This window comes from Lates calcarifer, linkage group LG21 (assembly GCF_001640805.2).
Source record: "Lates calcarifer isolate ASB-BC8 linkage group LG21, TLL_Latcal_v3, whole genome shotgun sequence".
Lineage (NCBI taxonomy): Eukaryota > Metazoa > Chordata > Actinopteri > Centropomidae > Lates > Lates calcarifer.
Window position 1 is genome coordinate 9,311,847 of NC_066853.1, and position 17,399 is coordinate 9,329,245.

Sequence of the window (17,399 nt, forward strand, 5' to 3'; positions counted from 1 at the left end):
GAAATGCGTTAAGGTGCGTTTTGCTGGGTAATAATCCGGGTTTTACTTTTGTATCATCAGCTGTAAACTCAGTGATGTTTAAGAAGCAGCATGTCTGAAATGCACCAAAGGCTGCTACCAGCCAGTGAGAGAGATTGACAGCATAGTTGGCCTCACTACCTGTTCTCATTTACTGATTTTTCATAAATTGTCTGCTTTCCTTATAACAGTATCTTAAATGGTTTGACGGCCAACTGAGATTCAAAATCAATGTTTGGAGTCGATGCACTGTCTGTGTAAAAATGTCATCATTTAGATTCAAGCTTTAGGTTTATTTGAGAAACCATTTTGTTTGCCCTAGTTTAGAGTAATGTTAGAAGGTTTTTTTGTCTTGTCCCACAATTTTCCATTTTGATAATTTATGGAAAACATGATGCAGGAAGCATAAATATCAGTGCCTTGAATTGTGTACAACTCCATGCAAAGTGTTTATCCAGAATTTATGGTTATTGTAAGAGTATCTTAAAAAGCCAGGGAGGCTCTTACCTTTATGGACATAACCAGACACAATATTAGGTTGGATTGGGTAGTGCTCACATTGTTATGGGGGAAGGAGAACAGAAGAACTTTTCAAAGTAAGTAGCACAAATCTTTGAAGTTCAAATATCTCTCCTGTTGTACTGTTGTTTCAAATCTTTAAATCTGTTCCGCAGTGTTCAGCACTACGCACTTCAATCTTCAGAAGCATCCTCTTTTTCTTGCCTCAGTTTGAATGGAATCAATAAACACTGAAAGAAACAGTACAGTTATGTATTCTCTGCTCTACAGATGCTGGTCTGATTTTATGGCCCCTGTCTGAGCGCTTGATAAAAGACTGTGGACACTGAAAGTAGAGACTGCATGTCTTTCTCCAAAATTACTTGAATAGTTGTCACCATTGCAGAAATGTCACAGCATGATTAAGTGATACATGCTACGCTAAAAATAAAGTGAAAATTATCATAACAAATAAATGTAATTAATATCCCCTTATCCTCTTGAGAAAAAATAAATCTGAGACAAAAAATCTAAAAATCTTATAATATGTCTGAAATACCATTTATATATTTATAGAAGTCGTATCAGCTGTTACCAATTACTGTTGACTGCTGTTGTCGTCTCTGTTGAACTTTCATTCATATCGTAACAATAATTTAATCTTATATATATATATTTTTTTAACCATGACAATTCAATATTTGGATCAAGAAGCTCATAAAATAAAATAAAATAAAATATAGTAAAAAATAAGGTAGTCTACAGCTATGTGTCAAATACACAGGTTATTTTATCAATATTTAAGTTGCCTAAATATAAATATGGGATTGGACTTGGTATTGGCAGACACCCAATATTAAAGGGCTCGGATTGGGATTGCAGCCAAAAAAACTTCATCAGGACATCCCTACAAAATTAATGTCATTTCATTAAAGCTCTCTGTCTAGCTTAAAGAGATGAAGAGATTTACATCACATACACATTCTGTATAGAAGTAGCATTTATGCAGTATGCAATATCTTGCCTTTCTTGTATGCATACTTTCTAGTAAAGCAGAAATACATTTGAACTTCTCCATATTAAAAATTATGTAATTATTGGCCTGTCTGCTTCCTCTTTCTAAGAGATTCTTAGAGGATGAGACAGTGAGAACAGTTGAGGCGAGAGGCTGTCTTCATACTAATGAGCTGTTGAAGGCTGTTCTCAAACTGGCTCCACGAGACAATCTGGCCTCATTAACACGTGGCATCAAAATCCTTCAGCTACAGAAGAGGCATTGAGATAGAGACAAGACTGTGCTCCCAGACACATTCCAGCACAAGCACACAAAACTAATAAGCGCTGGAAAATTGATTTGAAATTTTATCTGTACTGACATGTTGACACCTTTGGTAAATAGAACAAGGACACAATCATGAAGCTGTGTACACATGCACCATATATTTTGGTTATTAAAACACAGTGCACATACAGTATTATCACTGCTGGTATTTCTGCTACTGTACTGTGAACAAACTGGTATATGTTTGTCCTAATGGCCTAATTTGGTCCCAGTGTGCCTCTTTATATTTGACATTGTATTGCCTTGCATGTATGTGAACTTCTTTTATTTTTTTAGATTATGGATCTCACATACACATCATGACTTCTCCTAACAAGTACATCTTCTGAGTGGCACTTTTTAAAGAGCACTAGAAGTCAATATTTTAAGTCACCCATAATTCAGAGTAATTCTTTAATAGTTCTAGCCAGACAGCTGCGTTTTCTTCCTGCAGCATCTCTCCGCCTGCCTATCTCGCCATCTATTATTCTGTCTACCTTTCTGTCGGTTTTATTGATTACAGCTGCCCAGACGAACTGTCTTTCTGTCTGAGGCTATGCAGTCGTTCCACCAGTGATCTGTACTCACACCACCGGCTGCTTATTCGGTTGACTTTACCTAATGAAAGTACTGTTACACATTCTTTCAAGCATCAGTGCCTTACAGTGTGTTGGTCAATATTTTAACTTTTCTCCTCTTTCATCTGGAAAGTTAATGGCATGAATAGCAAAAGCTGGTGCTTTCCTTTAGCATTTGTTGGGTGCTGCTAACAGAAAGGAAAAAAAACTGAGGCACTTAAGGGGCTCAGGTACATTATTGATCAAAGCTGGGGAGTCTGTCTTGACAATGTGTCTGTCTGTCTCTGTGGGAGGGAGGCATCAGCCATCAATCTGCTCTGTCAGCATCAGTGAGAGAGGAAAGAAGCGGGTATTGAAGGAGGAAATTGATGAAAATGGTGAGAGACAGCAAGAAAAAACAAAGGATCAGAGATGAAAGCGAGAGCTGAGGAGGTGAGACAGATTGAATGTAAATCTCAGGGGTTTCCCTACTGGCGGTTATAGCCTCATCATGTTGTCTCATTAGGAAAGAACACAGCACATGTCCAGTGCTCACAGCTCATTAAAAGAGAGTACAGCAGGTATAGAGAGACTACATGACACAGATTTGACACATTTGGGGTGCAAATCAAGTTCAAATCCTTCCTCTGTCACTCTGAAGTACAACTGAAAGGCCAAAAAACCAAAACATTAAAATGATTCCACTGAAGATTAGATTTAAAGATAGCTCTTTAAGTTGAACAACTTCATTTCAACTTACTGTACTGTGTACACTGAGAGAGATGTGTAATGACTATGAGACAGGTTCTTATTGCAGTGTCTGCTGTGGCATACAGGTTCACTCGAGTTCACTTGTATCAGTTCAAGAAACCCATTGTATATGAGAAATGGCTCCCAACTGGGTGCTTATGGTATATAGAGATGCTTGCTAATAGCTAATTATATTGTTATTGCTTTGTGTTTTGTTTTGTTTCAGCATCATGGCTAAAAAATGTGTCTATTCATCTTTTCTAGTATGAGGAGCCAGTTTTCCATCTCTTGGAAAGGTTGCTAGGAGGTTGCTACTGAACATATACACATACATTTTGACAGCCTGGAGACGAAACTGACTGCAGACTTTTTACCAGGACCATTGTAGTCCTAGTAAAAAGTCTGGTTAATACCTGCTGTTACTCTTGATCCACTGACAGTACTTGGCACTTGCCTTTGGTTTAAATGAAAATTTCCTTTTGCAGCCTCTTATTTTCATTGTTTTGTTCATCATTCCAAACAGTCAAGAAAATATTTTACTCAGGAGCATAAATGTTGTGGTAGGGGAACACAGTGGTTCTGTTAGACAATTAGGGCAATTAGACATGTTTCAAATAGGTTCCTGTTTTAAATGAAATGAGACCCAAGTCACAATGTTCTTCACTTGTTTTTTCTTTAGACTGATACAAGAAAAACTGTGTTGGTCAGTGATATATTTGATGCTCCTAACATTCCTAACCTCCTCTCTCTCCAAAGACAATAAAGTTGAAAGCTGAAGCTCGGTTGGACCTTCTACGGCAAGTGGGGGTTGCTGTGGATACCTTGGCTGAAGAGCGCCATGAACCAGGTGTGTTTTGTCTTTAAGTGTTGGAGAAAACGTGCACACATACTGTATGTATGTGTGTTCATACTGTATGTATGTGTGTGTTTGTACTATATATCCTCTCACACATGAATACCAGTTATGTAGTGCAGTATGTGTGCGTGAGTGTGCTTTTTGTGGCAATATGTGTATAAACCCCACCACCACTCTCTCTGTGCATGCTGTAGGTGATGGAGGAGCTGGAGAATGAACGTTGGGCCAGCTACACTTCCCACGATCCCTCACTGTCGGTGAGACACCTCCCCTCACTGTGCCTGCGTCGCTGCTTTCTTGCCAAGCCAGCAGAACTTACCCTGCTTTCATTAAAACAGAGAGTTTATTAATGAAATGTGAAAACACCGGAGGAATTAATGAATAACAAAACTGTAGACATAAACATAAACCCTAATGTTACTACAACTATGCTAATACATAAATGCATACGGTATGTGATGAATGATTTTTATCCACCCTTTTCAAATATGCAGCAGTTGGCTTGGCTTTAAAGTGCAAACCTCACACTTGCAAATCAAAAGTAGAGGAGTACCTTCTCACCACTGAACATCAGTTATAGTTGTTTGTATTGTATGCATGGTGGCCTCTTTAATCCACTTGAAACCATCAGACCACTGGATTGCGTCACTGTATGTTAGTCACATAACTGTCATTGGCTCATCTGTCTTCCCAGTAATTTTTCTTCATGTGCTACATGAAAACTGCACTCCAAAATGTCATCTTAAACTCTAAGGCACTGACTCATGATCGTAGACTGTTCATTCTTTATGATTTCATTTTAAGTGAAAACCACCCAGCTAGAATAGTTCTCCACACAAATCACTTCCTGAATGATGTAAATTGCAAGATAATTGACCTCAGCCCTGCTGCCTAATCATCTGTCACGCCAGTTACAGCCTCTTAAAACGCCCCAGTTCCCCAGCGGAATACTGATGTAGTCCTCGCACAACCCGTAGTTTTTAGTTCACAAACCCTAGTTTTACTGGCAAGATAGACTCACTATAGATCTGAAGCCTGAAGCAACCTTTTTTTTTAATCATGTTTATGAGTGTGTGTGAGTGCACTCTATGCATGCCAGGGTGGAGGAGGTGGGCTCCAAGTAGTTCCACATCCCCCTTCCCTCATTACTGGTGCTAGTAGATTAAAAATTTTCCTTTCCTATGCAGCATTCCACCATAAAAAATAGTTCTTACGTCTGTAAAAAAATAAAAATAAAAAAAATAAAAAATCAGCACCTGTAAAGGTCTCTAATGTTTTGAATGGATTAAATAAACAAGATGTAATTGACAAGATAGAATTTGTGAGGTTTAAAGTTGCTGCTTGGCGAGTTTTGTTACCTTTGGATGGAGGCAGGCTAGCTGTGCACCCCTGTTTCCAGTCTTTATTCTAAGCTAAGCTAACTGGCTGATGGCTGTATCTTCATATTTAGTGTACAGATATGTGTGGTGTCAATCTTCTTGTTTAACTTCCGGCAAGAGAATGAAATGAACAAACACACCTCCCAACCTTTTTCAACCATTCCTTTAAATTAGATTTAACTTTTAAAATTATGGATATTTATGTGTATTAATGTTTGTGCGTTTCTTTCTATTCCCTGTCCATGTACACGACTAGGAGTATAAACCCACATGACTTTGCGAGGAGTGTGTGGGTGTGTGTGTGTGTGTGTGTGTGTCTGTCAACAGCACTAAACATAGTCAGTCTGGTCCTTTGGAAGCACTTGACATTCTGCTCACATGATATTGCAGCTCGCAGCTAACACCAGAGAGAAAGAGAGAAAAGTCTGGAGAGTGGAAGGGAGAGAGCAATCTAGCACGGGATAAATAGAGAGAGAAGGAGGGATGATAGAGGGAGTCGTGCACTGAGAGATGGTGGGTAGAGAGGCAATCACAGAGGAATGAGGAGGGAAGAAGGGGGGAGAGAGAGAGAGAGAGTGTGTTAGCTGAGAAAAAGAAGAGGTGGTGTGATGTGGAGGAGAGGGTGAGGGAGAGAGGTGAGGAGGGAGGAGCGTCAGAGTGATAATGCTGAAGTAAAATTGGATGCAGAGGTGAGAGAGATGGTGGAGATTGTGAAAAACTGCAGACAACCTAGAAGAACACACTGTAAGGCCACAATATGATGCAAAAATACTGCATGTAGTCTTTAATGGCATGTGAATTTTAGGGTTTTATTTATGTCTTCTGGGCTGCGTAAAAGTTTTCATTTAACTTACCTGGCCCCATTTATAAGATGACTCAGTCAGAGTTTAGACGTGCTGAAAACTCCTCCACCTGGTGTGAATGTCATTACAAGAACAGATACTTTGTGTATTCAGGCATTTGACAGCAGTTCAGCAGCCTTTGATTTTATTTGGAGTGTACTGGAGCCTTAAGAGACTGTCAGTGGCAGAGAAAGAGGCACTACAATAACGAGTCGCAACAAAGAAAATGAAGACAGAGAGATGGAGATGGGAGAGGAAAACAGTAGGAGGGATTGTTAACAGCAGTTTGCTGATTAGAGAGAGGTCAAGAAGTGACCGACAGCGAGAGAGAGAAGAAAGGATGGATGGATTATGAATAATAATCTGCAGAGGAGGCCACAGAAAAACAATGAGAGCGGGGAGCAGGTACTTCCCTCAGCCCCTTTCTTCATTCCACTCAGCTTTATTAATACGACTGTGAAATACTGTAAGCCATGAACCTTCAAGTCCCTCAGGCAGGCGCTACCTTCATTACAATATCACTTTCACAGTTATTACCTCCAGGACCAATAAAACCTGCAATTGGTCTGCATCTCAGCTGTATTGGTACACACACTGAGAGATGGTATTTTTTTGGTGACGTTTTATTGGGTTATTACTGAAATACATGCTGGCCATTTTACTTCAGGGATGGAATGGAATTGGCCCTCTGGCTGTGCAGTATGCTTTTAAATCAGTGCAGTAAAGTGGATAACAGTGACGTAGCAAAACAAATATGCAGCCAACAACAAAAAAAATTTGGTCCTGCAAACAAACTTCAAAATATAAAAGCGGACATCAAGTTGCTCTCCGTCACAGTGAATCTATCTCTCAGGCTGTGTCTAAATCAGGTAACGCTGGAAAATAATTTGTTGTGTCCAGGGGAATTAATTAACACTAAGCCATGTGGCAACTGTACCACCTGCTAACAGACCACAACAATTATTATCTTTATATCAGTGTGTAAATTCTGAGTCTGCAAAATACACACTGTACTGTATATTACTCTAAAAAGAATTCCCACAATAAAACAAACAGCAGTAGTGTGCATGGCATGTAATTGTACGCTACTTTCTGTTAACAATCTAATGAAGCAACTTGTCACATTTCATAGATTCATCACTTTGTCCAGACCGAAATATCTTAACAATCACTGGGTGGACTACAAAATTTTGTACAGACATTCATTATCCTCAGAGGATGACTCCCTCTTACTTTTCTTCCAGCACCATCATCAGGTCAACATTTAAATGTGTCTGATACTTTGATTTATTACCAAATACCTGCAAAAATAACACTAATCTCTTTGGCTTCAGCTGTACTTTGTATTTAGTGCTAATTAGCAGGTTAGCTATGAACATTGTATCTGCTAAACATTAGCATGCTAGCATTGTCCCTGTGAGCATGTCAGCTTGCAGATGTTGGTATTACACTTACATAAAAGCATGCAGTGTGTGTGTTTCAGATGTAAGGCTCTTTGGTAACTATTCCCAGCGGAGAGCTTTCAATAAGAGAGTGTGAATTTTTATTAAGGAACGCCTTAAGACTACACCTGCAGGTTGTTATTTCCCTTGGGAATAGATTCCTCTGTCCAGGAGGACAGCTTGGGTGATCGACTCATATACAAAACACACATCTGCTTTTGTTCTGCACTAGTGTAGAGTTTACTGTGTCAACAGAAATCTGATGACTAAACACAATGACTTAGGCATAGATAAACACACACACACACACACACACACTCATACACTCTTTTGTTATGGCCAGGGCAGCTTGCTATGTGTGATGGATCTTTCTACCAGCTAGATCACATGACCTTCATATAAGCCAGTGAAATTTAAGTGGAACAAAAGAGGGAGGGGTCGGATCGTATGAAACATTAGTCCCTACACACCTGTTTCTAAAAGCTATAGTAACCACACTGAGCAGGGAAGAGAAACTCAGGCAGGAATAAAAGGTAAGGAAGCGTGGTATAAATTGGTTTGTGAAACTAGCACAGAGGATGGAAAGATAGATCTTGTAACTGGGGGGCAAAATCTGAAAAGATGGTGGGAGTATATATTTGGAAATATTAGGTTATTTTTCATTTTATTTATTTTAACCACTTGGCCAAACTTCAAAGATTTTAGTATTTTTACCTTCTGGCACTTTAGAGTCAATATATGATTGACTTCAAATGTAGACAACATTGTTTATATTTTGACAGATTTTTATGTTTTTGGTCTGGAGTGTTTTTTTTCTGGAGCTTAAGAGGAGAATGGAGCTTTAGTTGTTTGTCCTTGTAGTTATCAGAGGTTTTGACTTTATCTGGCTGTGTTTGCGTTTGTGTGTTAAAGGGCACAGTGGACTTGGAGCGTGAGGAGGGCGAGGAGTGTGAAGAGAATATGGAGGTTTTCGACGACAGCAGCTCCAGTCCTTCAGGAACCCTTCGAAACTACCCTCTTACCTGCAAAGTCTTGTACTCGTACAAGGTATAAACCAACACGCACACACACATACAGACCCCCCACACACCCCACCCCCCTGCAGTTACATGGTCACACCTACACATATTGAATGTCTGCAGCAAGGAGAGGAACACCCACAACACACAGTATCGTACACAGTCATGTAATAGTTGAATATCAGTGTTGTGTTTATGTGAACTGAAAAATACTGATGACATTTTGAACATTTTAAAATGAATTATTAATGATGAGCTCAGCTTCAGGTTATTGAGTGTGTCCACTCATTGTTTACACAACACCATACAGTATTAATGTCTTGCAAACAAAGAATAAGATACACGAGTTATAGCTAATGTTATAGCTAAATATATTTTCGAGAATAAATTTAACTTGACTCTCTCTGTTTTTGTTAAGCCCATGTTCTTTTTCATGTCTCATTCTCGACCCCTCTTCCTCTATCTTTAACACTGTGTGTCTTTTTTGCAGGCCTCTCAGCCGGACGAGTTAACCATTGATGAACAGGAGATGTTGGAGGTCATTGAGGATGGAGACATGGAGGACTGGGTTAAGGTGCATAAATATGCAACAACTGTTATCTCATCAGTTCTTTGTGTTATATACCATGTCTATATACAGTATTGCTGTTTGTAGGTGTGCAGTTATAAATATGTGCATTTTTGCATTTCAAGAATGCACTTCACTGTGTTGCATGCATTTTCCAGGCTCGTAATAAGACAGGTCACGTTGGCTACTGTCCCAGAGAAATACCTGCAGTTCCCGACCTCCAACAGTCTGCTGAGCATGCTCCAGTCTCTGGCCACCCTCGACGCCCGATCGCACACCTCGTCCAATTCGACCGAGCCAGAGCTGCACTCTGGCTGCATCAATGGGGACGCGAACAGTAAGTATGCTGTAAAGTTAATAAAGGTAAATTATTCTTTGTAATAATTAAACTGCATGCCTGGAGTTTCAGTAAAACAAGCCCTTTGATTTAAATGAGTTTGTGTTTTTCCCCATAATGAAGTTATTATGTGCCACCGAGTGAGGCATTTTTCTCTTCACTGCTCCACTGAATTCCAACTACAGAAAACACTGATTTTGCTAAAGAGGGTGTTATTGGAAAGAGCAAGTGCAGGGGTTGTCCTGTGAACCTTGCTGGGTAAATCAAGGTAAAAGTACAAAGCAGAAGAGAAAGGTGAATAAGTTTTGTCTGTCCTGATTTTATTTCCATTTAGAAATATAGCTGCTGCCATTCCACTGCCTCAGTGGAACAGAAACCAGAGCAAAGTGGCTGTATAAAATTGAACAAAGTGAACGAAACATCAGTGGCTGGACTTGCGGGCCAATTTAATAAAAATGGGCAAGAGAGGAGCTTTCTCACGAACATTCACCCTCTTTTTGACCCCAGTCTCATTTCTGGTTGTATCCAAATAGACACTTTGTGTTGAGGGTCAACAAGCAGCCAGCGTAGAAAGAATCAGGCCCAGTGCTGCATTTGAAAGCAAAATTAAGTTGCTGAAAACAAGCCCAGAGCTGAAAGTCATAACATTTTGTACCAAGATGTGTGATGGAGTTTTGAAAGAAGGCTGGAAATACTTTTATATTTTTACATTTTTTATATTTTCACGGCTTAGCAAAACAGTCTCAAGAATGTAACACTAGATTGCCACCCCCTCATCTCTGCTGTAGTTAAAAACCATTTATATTCTTTACTCCTTCACCTGCCCCCTTTGCAACTTTCTTTCTCTGACTCTGTTTTTCCCAACCTCTCTCTATTGCTATGTGTCTGCTCTACCTGAATACTTGGACAAGGCACATGAAGAAAATCCTTACACCTAATTATTATTACAGTTGTGTCTTTCTGTCTTCTCTGTATCTCTCTCTTTCCAGCAGTGTGTACCATTCTCTTTATGACAATGAGGGCCAGGCAGACAAGGAACTACATTTCCTCAAGATTAATTACTCTTTCTGTGTATCTCTTGTTTCTCTCTCTCTCTTTCTCCATAGCGCTGTTCGTCCGTGCACTTTACGATTATGAGGGCCAGGCGGACGAGGAGCTGTCCTTTTCTGAGGGAGCTGTAATCCGCCTGTTGAGCCGCGACACTCAGACAGACGACGGCTTCTGGGAGGGGGAGCTCAACGGACGGGTGGGCGTCTTCCCCTCCGTGCTGGTAGAGGATTTCACTGAAAATGGGGAGACCAGCGGAGGAGGGGTAGGTGACATACAGGTACAGTAACACCGGCACACACAGGTGTCACAGATAATAACATGTAGCTCAGTGGGATAACTCGGTAAAGCAGATTTAAAATGGAGACATGCTCCCACTTAACAGGCGCCTCACTCTTGAGCTGAGCTGGAAATCTGGTCTTATCAGTCTTTCCTCAGGGCAGAAATACCAAGGATAGAGTGTAGTCTACTGTGCCACTTTCTCCCCCATCCCCCCTCCCTTCCTGCCTGTTGTCCAGTTCATCTATCAGCAGGGCAGAGTTCACAAACAGTGGACCAGAACTGCCATGTTCCTGCAGCGCTCTGATAAAAAACCCTGCACTGCAGTCACAGAAGGAGGTCTTATCTAAGGAACTGAGGGCTGCCCTATTAAAGGTTCACCAACAGGAAGGATACAGCCTCTCCCTTCCTAAAGGCCTGTAATCATAACACACAACACAACAACTCTTAACACAGTAACTCTTAAAGTCTTTTAAGTCTTATGTGGTGAACATCAGTAAAAATCTAAACCTTCCTGGTCGCTAGCTTGAAAACATTTTAAAGTGTACACAGTGGTAGGTCACTCCTCAGAGTGTAATAATGACTTTTATATTAATAATGGATTAAATGAGTCTGTATAATGTGAAGGTGACCCCTTCGCTCCATTCAGTGTTTTAGCGTCTTTCAGCTCATTGTTTTGGTTTGGTTTCCTGGCTGGAACTCACTCTCACCATGTTTCACCAGTGTTGTGTCTAGCAGGAGCAGCAGGTGGCTGTTTTCTTACTACACACTACCTGCCAAGCACTAAACAGCTGCCAGATATATTCACCCACTGGTGAATATAGCACAGGATTTAGCAGCTGTAGAGATCATTAGTGATGTGATGTGATTTCTCTATTTTCGTCTTTCTGTAGATCTCTCCATCTCTGAAGTTGCCATCCTCTCTGCCCCCTCTTCCGCTGTACGACCAGCCTCCCATCAGCCCTTTCACCAGCCCTGAGACCTCCACCCCACCTCCTCTCCCACGCTCACCCTCTGCCGCACTTAACGGGGAGCACAAGCCTCCACTGCCCACCTCGTCACACAAGGGACCGCTGTCCACTCACAGTAAGACACAAACACACACACACACAATTTTTATGGGTAATTGAAATAATCGACAAAGATCATTGTGGCTACTTATTAGAAATTTTTCCTCTCTCTCTCTCAGATCAAAGCTCTGGCAGGAGTCCAGTGTCTCCTGGATTTCCTCAGTCTCAGCCACCTCGATTCACCCCTGAAGGAGGCCCAGGGAAACTACGACCTGTTAGTATTAAAGTTATTAAGTCTGTTAACGTTCTGGTTTGTCTATATAATATGTATTTCAATCTAACATCATGGTGTTTTTAAGTGGATTACAGAAGAACTGTAAGTGTAACACTAGAAACGATTAATCAATGAGTCACTTTTCTGGTAATTGATTTTTTTGTTTAAGCAAAATCACTGACAGAATGGCAGAATGCTTGTTCCAAAATGTTTGTGTCCTACAGCATGAAATGAATCTTATGCTTTTTTTGTCATATTAAGAAAGTAGGCCATCTCTATTACTGCCTTGACAATAGTTTTCTTTTTTTCATAAACTTATATTTAATATGTTTTCTGTCACTGCTGCAGGTGAGAGCTGCTCCTCCTCCGCCTAAACAGCACCCACGGAGACAGCAGGAGAAGAGCGACAAGACAGAGGAGGTGGAGATCACACTGGTGTGACAGACAGCAGTTACAGACACACAAAAAAAAATGTAAACAGATGACAGACAGAGTTATCCTACAGGCTGAGGAACTGAACTGCTCTGAACTGAAGTGAGCTTAAACAAAGTGATGTGAAGTGAAGTGAACTGAACCACGTCGACCCCTCCGGCCGCTCCGCATCTTCTCTCCTCCTCAAGTGGAGGAGGAGAGGGGAGAGAGGAGATAAAGGCAGAGTGTCCAATTTAATAATCTCTGTATTAGCTTCCTAATGAAGTGCAGCAGTAGCTGCCCCTCGCATCCCTCTCCGCCCTCCCCCCTCCTTCCATTCTTGCCTTAAAACTTCACCTCATCGGGCAGCAAACCAGAGCACAGTAAAAGGAGCAGGAGAAGAAGAATGTTTGGAGACGGGGGAGTGTGAGAAGTTAATGATGGGTTTGGCAAGTTTTCTTTTATCTTGTTAAGCTTACTGCAAGATATTGTAAAGCAGTTTATTTCTCTGCGCAAGCAGCCAATTCTGCTACATCTGAGAAATTTCACTTTTTTCACTCACTTTCCAACAAATAATCATGAAGCATTACAAAGTTTTACAGCCCAGAAACTGACAAAATATAGTGAAGGGTTATCAGACAAATCAAAAATACGACTGAATTTATAGATAAAGCTGTTAGTTAAACAGCAAATATACATGTGAATAAATATAAAGCTTTATACTTTTTATTTAACCTTCAGTGAGTAAGCAGAAAACTTTCCCCCTTGACCACCAATTGGTAAGTACAGTAAGTTAGTATGTTTCTGTAAGCTTTTACTAGCTCATTTTCTTTTCAAATGTATTTATTTTTTGTTTTTGTCTTGGCACACATTTTATCATTTATCTATTATCTCCATGCAACATTTCCTTTTTCTCACCACATTCCCAATCGTCTTTATGCAAATAATATATAAGAATTAGGAAAATGTCTAATATTTGGAGTAATGGAGATGACTGTGTGGAAAACACTGGTATCTGGTATCATGCCTTTTCAGTTAGCTACCACGCTGAAGTTATGCTGCTGCAGCATAATTGTAGAAACTCTTGTATCAATAGCTAAAGCATTGTAGTTGGCTAGCTAACGCTGACAAAGCTACCTGGAAAAGTTCATTTTGTTCATTTTGTGACACTTATTTCCACTGTGGTCTTCAAACTTTCAAAACAGTTATGTAAACACAACAACCCAAACCCCTAACCCATTTGATCAGTTCCCTCAAGTTTCGGCCATACAGCAGCACTAGGGAACAGAAAACCCCTTTGATCAGTTCCCACAGTGGCCCATTAACCTATTAAGCAAGTACAGGTCCCTATTATGTGCTATAGATAGCTGTGGAACATAGAAGCATGGGAACATAGAGATGACTTTAGTTACAGCATCATGCAGTACAATATAAAGAGGATTGCCACTTGGTGCAAAAACTGTCTTTATGATGAAAACTAGCTTCAGTGAGGTAGCTAGCTGACAAGGATGGTGCTCAGTTTGTTCAGCCTGCCAGTGATTTTAGTTATGCTAACTAGCCACACAGCCCTGTGTGATAATTAAAGTCGAGCTCGGTGGAAATGAATCTTGGAGAGAGGGTCGCTCATTGTGCATAGTCACCAGTGTTTTCAGTTTAGAAGATTGCCCAACAGTTGTCTCCAGTGCTCCATATATATAAGCAAATTTCCAAATGGTTATGTGTGCATGGTAAAAATAGGGAATACATAAATGACTGAATGTGTGCCAACACCAAAAAAAAAGGCAGGAAAATAAAATGAGGCAGTGAAAGATAGAAAAGTGAAATAAAGCTTTTACTTTGTTTTATCCAGTGAAGTTTTAATATGTAATATTTTTGACATATCAGATGCTTTTTACAAAATGTTGTGTTTTTGATGCCCATATAAAGTAAGCTTGATGAAAGGGGAAAGGGTCAAAACTTGCCAAATGAGTTATGTTTTGGAGTGCAGTGGGCGATGAAGTAAACAGACAGAGAAACTGGGTGGTGTGTGTGGACGCAATGTCCTCCTCCCCAGCCCTTCCCTCGCCATATATAGTCCTTATCATCATACGTATTCAATGTGTATTAGTACAGTACATTACTGTTGTCATAGGAATGTTATGCACAGCGTTTCATATAGACTAACTGAGCTGAATGGACGACCATGTCTGATATGTAGTGGAAGTTTTATCCTCATCTTATACTGAAAGGGCATTGTAAATACAGTATGAAGGAGAGATGAAAAGAGAGAGGGGAGGAGAGGATGAAAGAAAAAGAGAAAACGGAGGCTGGATCCTCCCTTCTGTTCTTATCTCCACCTATCCTCCCACCCTTCCTTTATTTCTCTCCCTCTTTTCTCTAATGTCTGTTCTGTCCATTGGCAGTCAGTGTGAATCAGTAGCTATCATATACACACATACAGTTGCATAATATTACAGGCACGTTGCTATATCTTCTGTCATTCTGTGACCCGCTCTGTGTTTGTATCACTGATTGGTTCAGGAGGAGGACGGTGCTTTCAAAGGCACTGAAATTGCTGGTATTCACCATGTGGTGACAAAGAAGAGTTTTATTTGAGATGATATAGACACTGAAAAATGTTTGGGGTCATGAGATTTTATTAATCACCGAATGAACAGTATGACTTTTATCCCTACAGATCATATCTCCTCTCACATTGATTTTATTCACCTATAACATATATCCTTGTTTAGCTGACATGCATTACATTTGCAGGTATTATTTTTCTCTGTTGTCTTGCGAAGCATCTCCATCACATTGCTATGAGAGTTTAGCTTTTTAATGCAGCAGAGAAAACATCCATAAAGACAAATGAACCTTTAATTTTTGCAATTTGACATCATCTTTATCTCTCTCCTGGTGTCTTACATTTCAGCTTTGTTTAACCACGCTAAAAACAAAAGAGATGTACAAAGACTAATACATCATGCTAAATGGGCAGAACTAGCAAATGACATTCAAAGTTCACTTCTGTTGTGTTGTTTGTTTTTTTTTACTCAAAGTAAATAAATCTTCCCCCTTACATACCCTCAAAGCCTTTAAAACTCCTTGCCTAAATGGCAGCGTAGCACTTTTATTTATTTGTACCTTCCCCGAAAAAGTAGCAGTATCTTCACGTAGCAGCAGGACGTGTAGAAATGACTCTGAGGAATCACTGTTTACTCAAATACAGAAGTCAGAGTCATTCTTTTCATTCTAATGCTGTGGTGGATCCTCTTTGTTTTCAGTGTGACTGATACTTTTATTTTGAATTCTCCGCTCTTCTAAAGAGATGGAGAGCTAATTGTGGACAATGTAATTTGGTGTTTTCCTTAACTTATGAACAACAAACAAAGAAATTACAGTAAGGGATGTTTTGAATGAAAACTGAGAAATTGTGTTTTTTTTTTCTGGATCTTGAGATAGGCATAGCTGTGTGAGTGTTTGTTTATTAGAGAGAGGAGGAATTTTGATCAGATCTGTTTTCCACTCTGAAGATGTGCCCCAGTTCCTTCCTACATATTTATTTTAACCAGGGTTTGATTGCGTTGAGCATTCACACTGAATGAATTCACACTGCTTACAAAATAAATTATACTCAGAGATGTCAGTATAAGAATTTTTACAGAGCTCCTCACAGCTGGAAACAGTTAAAAAACAAATTGTTCTCAATTGGTAGGACAACCTTGGAAATGCAATGGAAAACAAACAAACAAAAAAAAGGTAAAAGTATTCTGTGTCGCTTTCTCTTTGTTACTGATATTTATCAGTCCTGCTCTGAAGTTGCAGTGTCACAGTACATTTCCTGTTGTGCACAACTGTAAAGTATATTAATTTCTTGTATACTAACTGCAAAAACAGTATGAATATGAGTATGAAGATTAATATAGAGTATTAATATGAAGTATGGAGTTGGGACACAGCTCGAGGTTTGGACACACATTAATTGGTTTCTAACATTGAGGTGAAATGTCTCAGATTGAGGATAGTGAAGCAACAAATGGTGAAAATACTAAAACCATCCTTCATTTTTAAATAAATATAAATTGTGCATCAGCTTTTAGAAACATTTTCTGTAGCATCCACACCTAACCAAGTTAAGCATGCTGAAGTTTCAGATCCAAACCTTTGCTCTTCTGCTGTTGTAGAAACTAGCATTGACTTGTAACAGTGTGGTCAAGGCGACTTGAACAACAGCCTCTCCTTGATCTCTCTGAGATCTTATTTATACTGGTTTTCAAACTTGTTTTGAAGTTTATGGTTTACAGCAGCATCCCACACAACTTCCCGCCATAAATGCTCAATCAGTCTCCATCAAATATAAAATTCATGACCTTTTGTTGCCAGTTGACACTTTGAACATGATTATTTTCCTTCTTCAATAGTCCCTTTGGTCCGCTACAGTATTTAATTATTTGGTATGAGCCTGTTTTTGTTTTGTTTTTTTGTTTTTTTAATGTATAATATAATTCTATATTTTTCATCCTTGGATTTGGAGCAGCTGCACTGCTGCTGTTATTAATGATGTGGTGGAAAAACTGGCCTTCTCTCTCTCTTCACAGACTGTTGCTATGGTTACAATAATGAGAACAGGTGCAAAAGTCTTTCTGCATATTCTTATTGGCTGTACAAAAAAAAACAAAGTTTGTATTTATTGTGTACAAATGTTAATTAATAAAAAAAATATGGCAAAGTTGTTTGCGTGTCATTCTGGGTCTTCTTGGAAGCAACTGTGTTTATTTACATGTTTGCATCTATGTACTTGTCCTAAAA

The 17,399-nt window shown here is 39.6% G+C and overlaps 1 protein-coding gene across 1 annotated transcript in view; it reads left to right on the forward strand.

The window, feature by feature from the left end:
- The window catches only part of LOC108890867 (F-BAR and double SH3 domains protein 2), a 59,913-nt gene extending 42,590 nt beyond the window's left edge, over nucleotides 1-17,323 (forward strand). Inside the window, 11 exon segments of the mRNA XM_018687909.2 lie at nucleotides 3,901-3,966; nucleotides 3,968-3,991; nucleotides 4,195-4,257; nucleotides 8,576-8,710; nucleotides 9,173-9,256; nucleotides 9,409-9,438; nucleotides 9,440-9,587; nucleotides 10,694-10,914; nucleotides 11,807-11,999; nucleotides 12,103-12,197; nucleotides 12,546-17,323. Of these exon segments, the coding sequence (XP_018543425.1) occupies nucleotides 3,901-3,966; nucleotides 3,968-3,991; nucleotides 4,195-4,257; nucleotides 8,576-8,710; nucleotides 9,173-9,256; nucleotides 9,409-9,438; nucleotides 9,440-9,587; nucleotides 10,694-10,914; nucleotides 11,807-11,999; nucleotides 12,103-12,197; nucleotides 12,546-12,638 (1,152 nt within the window). The 3' untranslated portion in view covers nucleotides 12,639-17,323.
- Nucleotides 17,324-17,399: the final 76 nt, after the last annotated feature.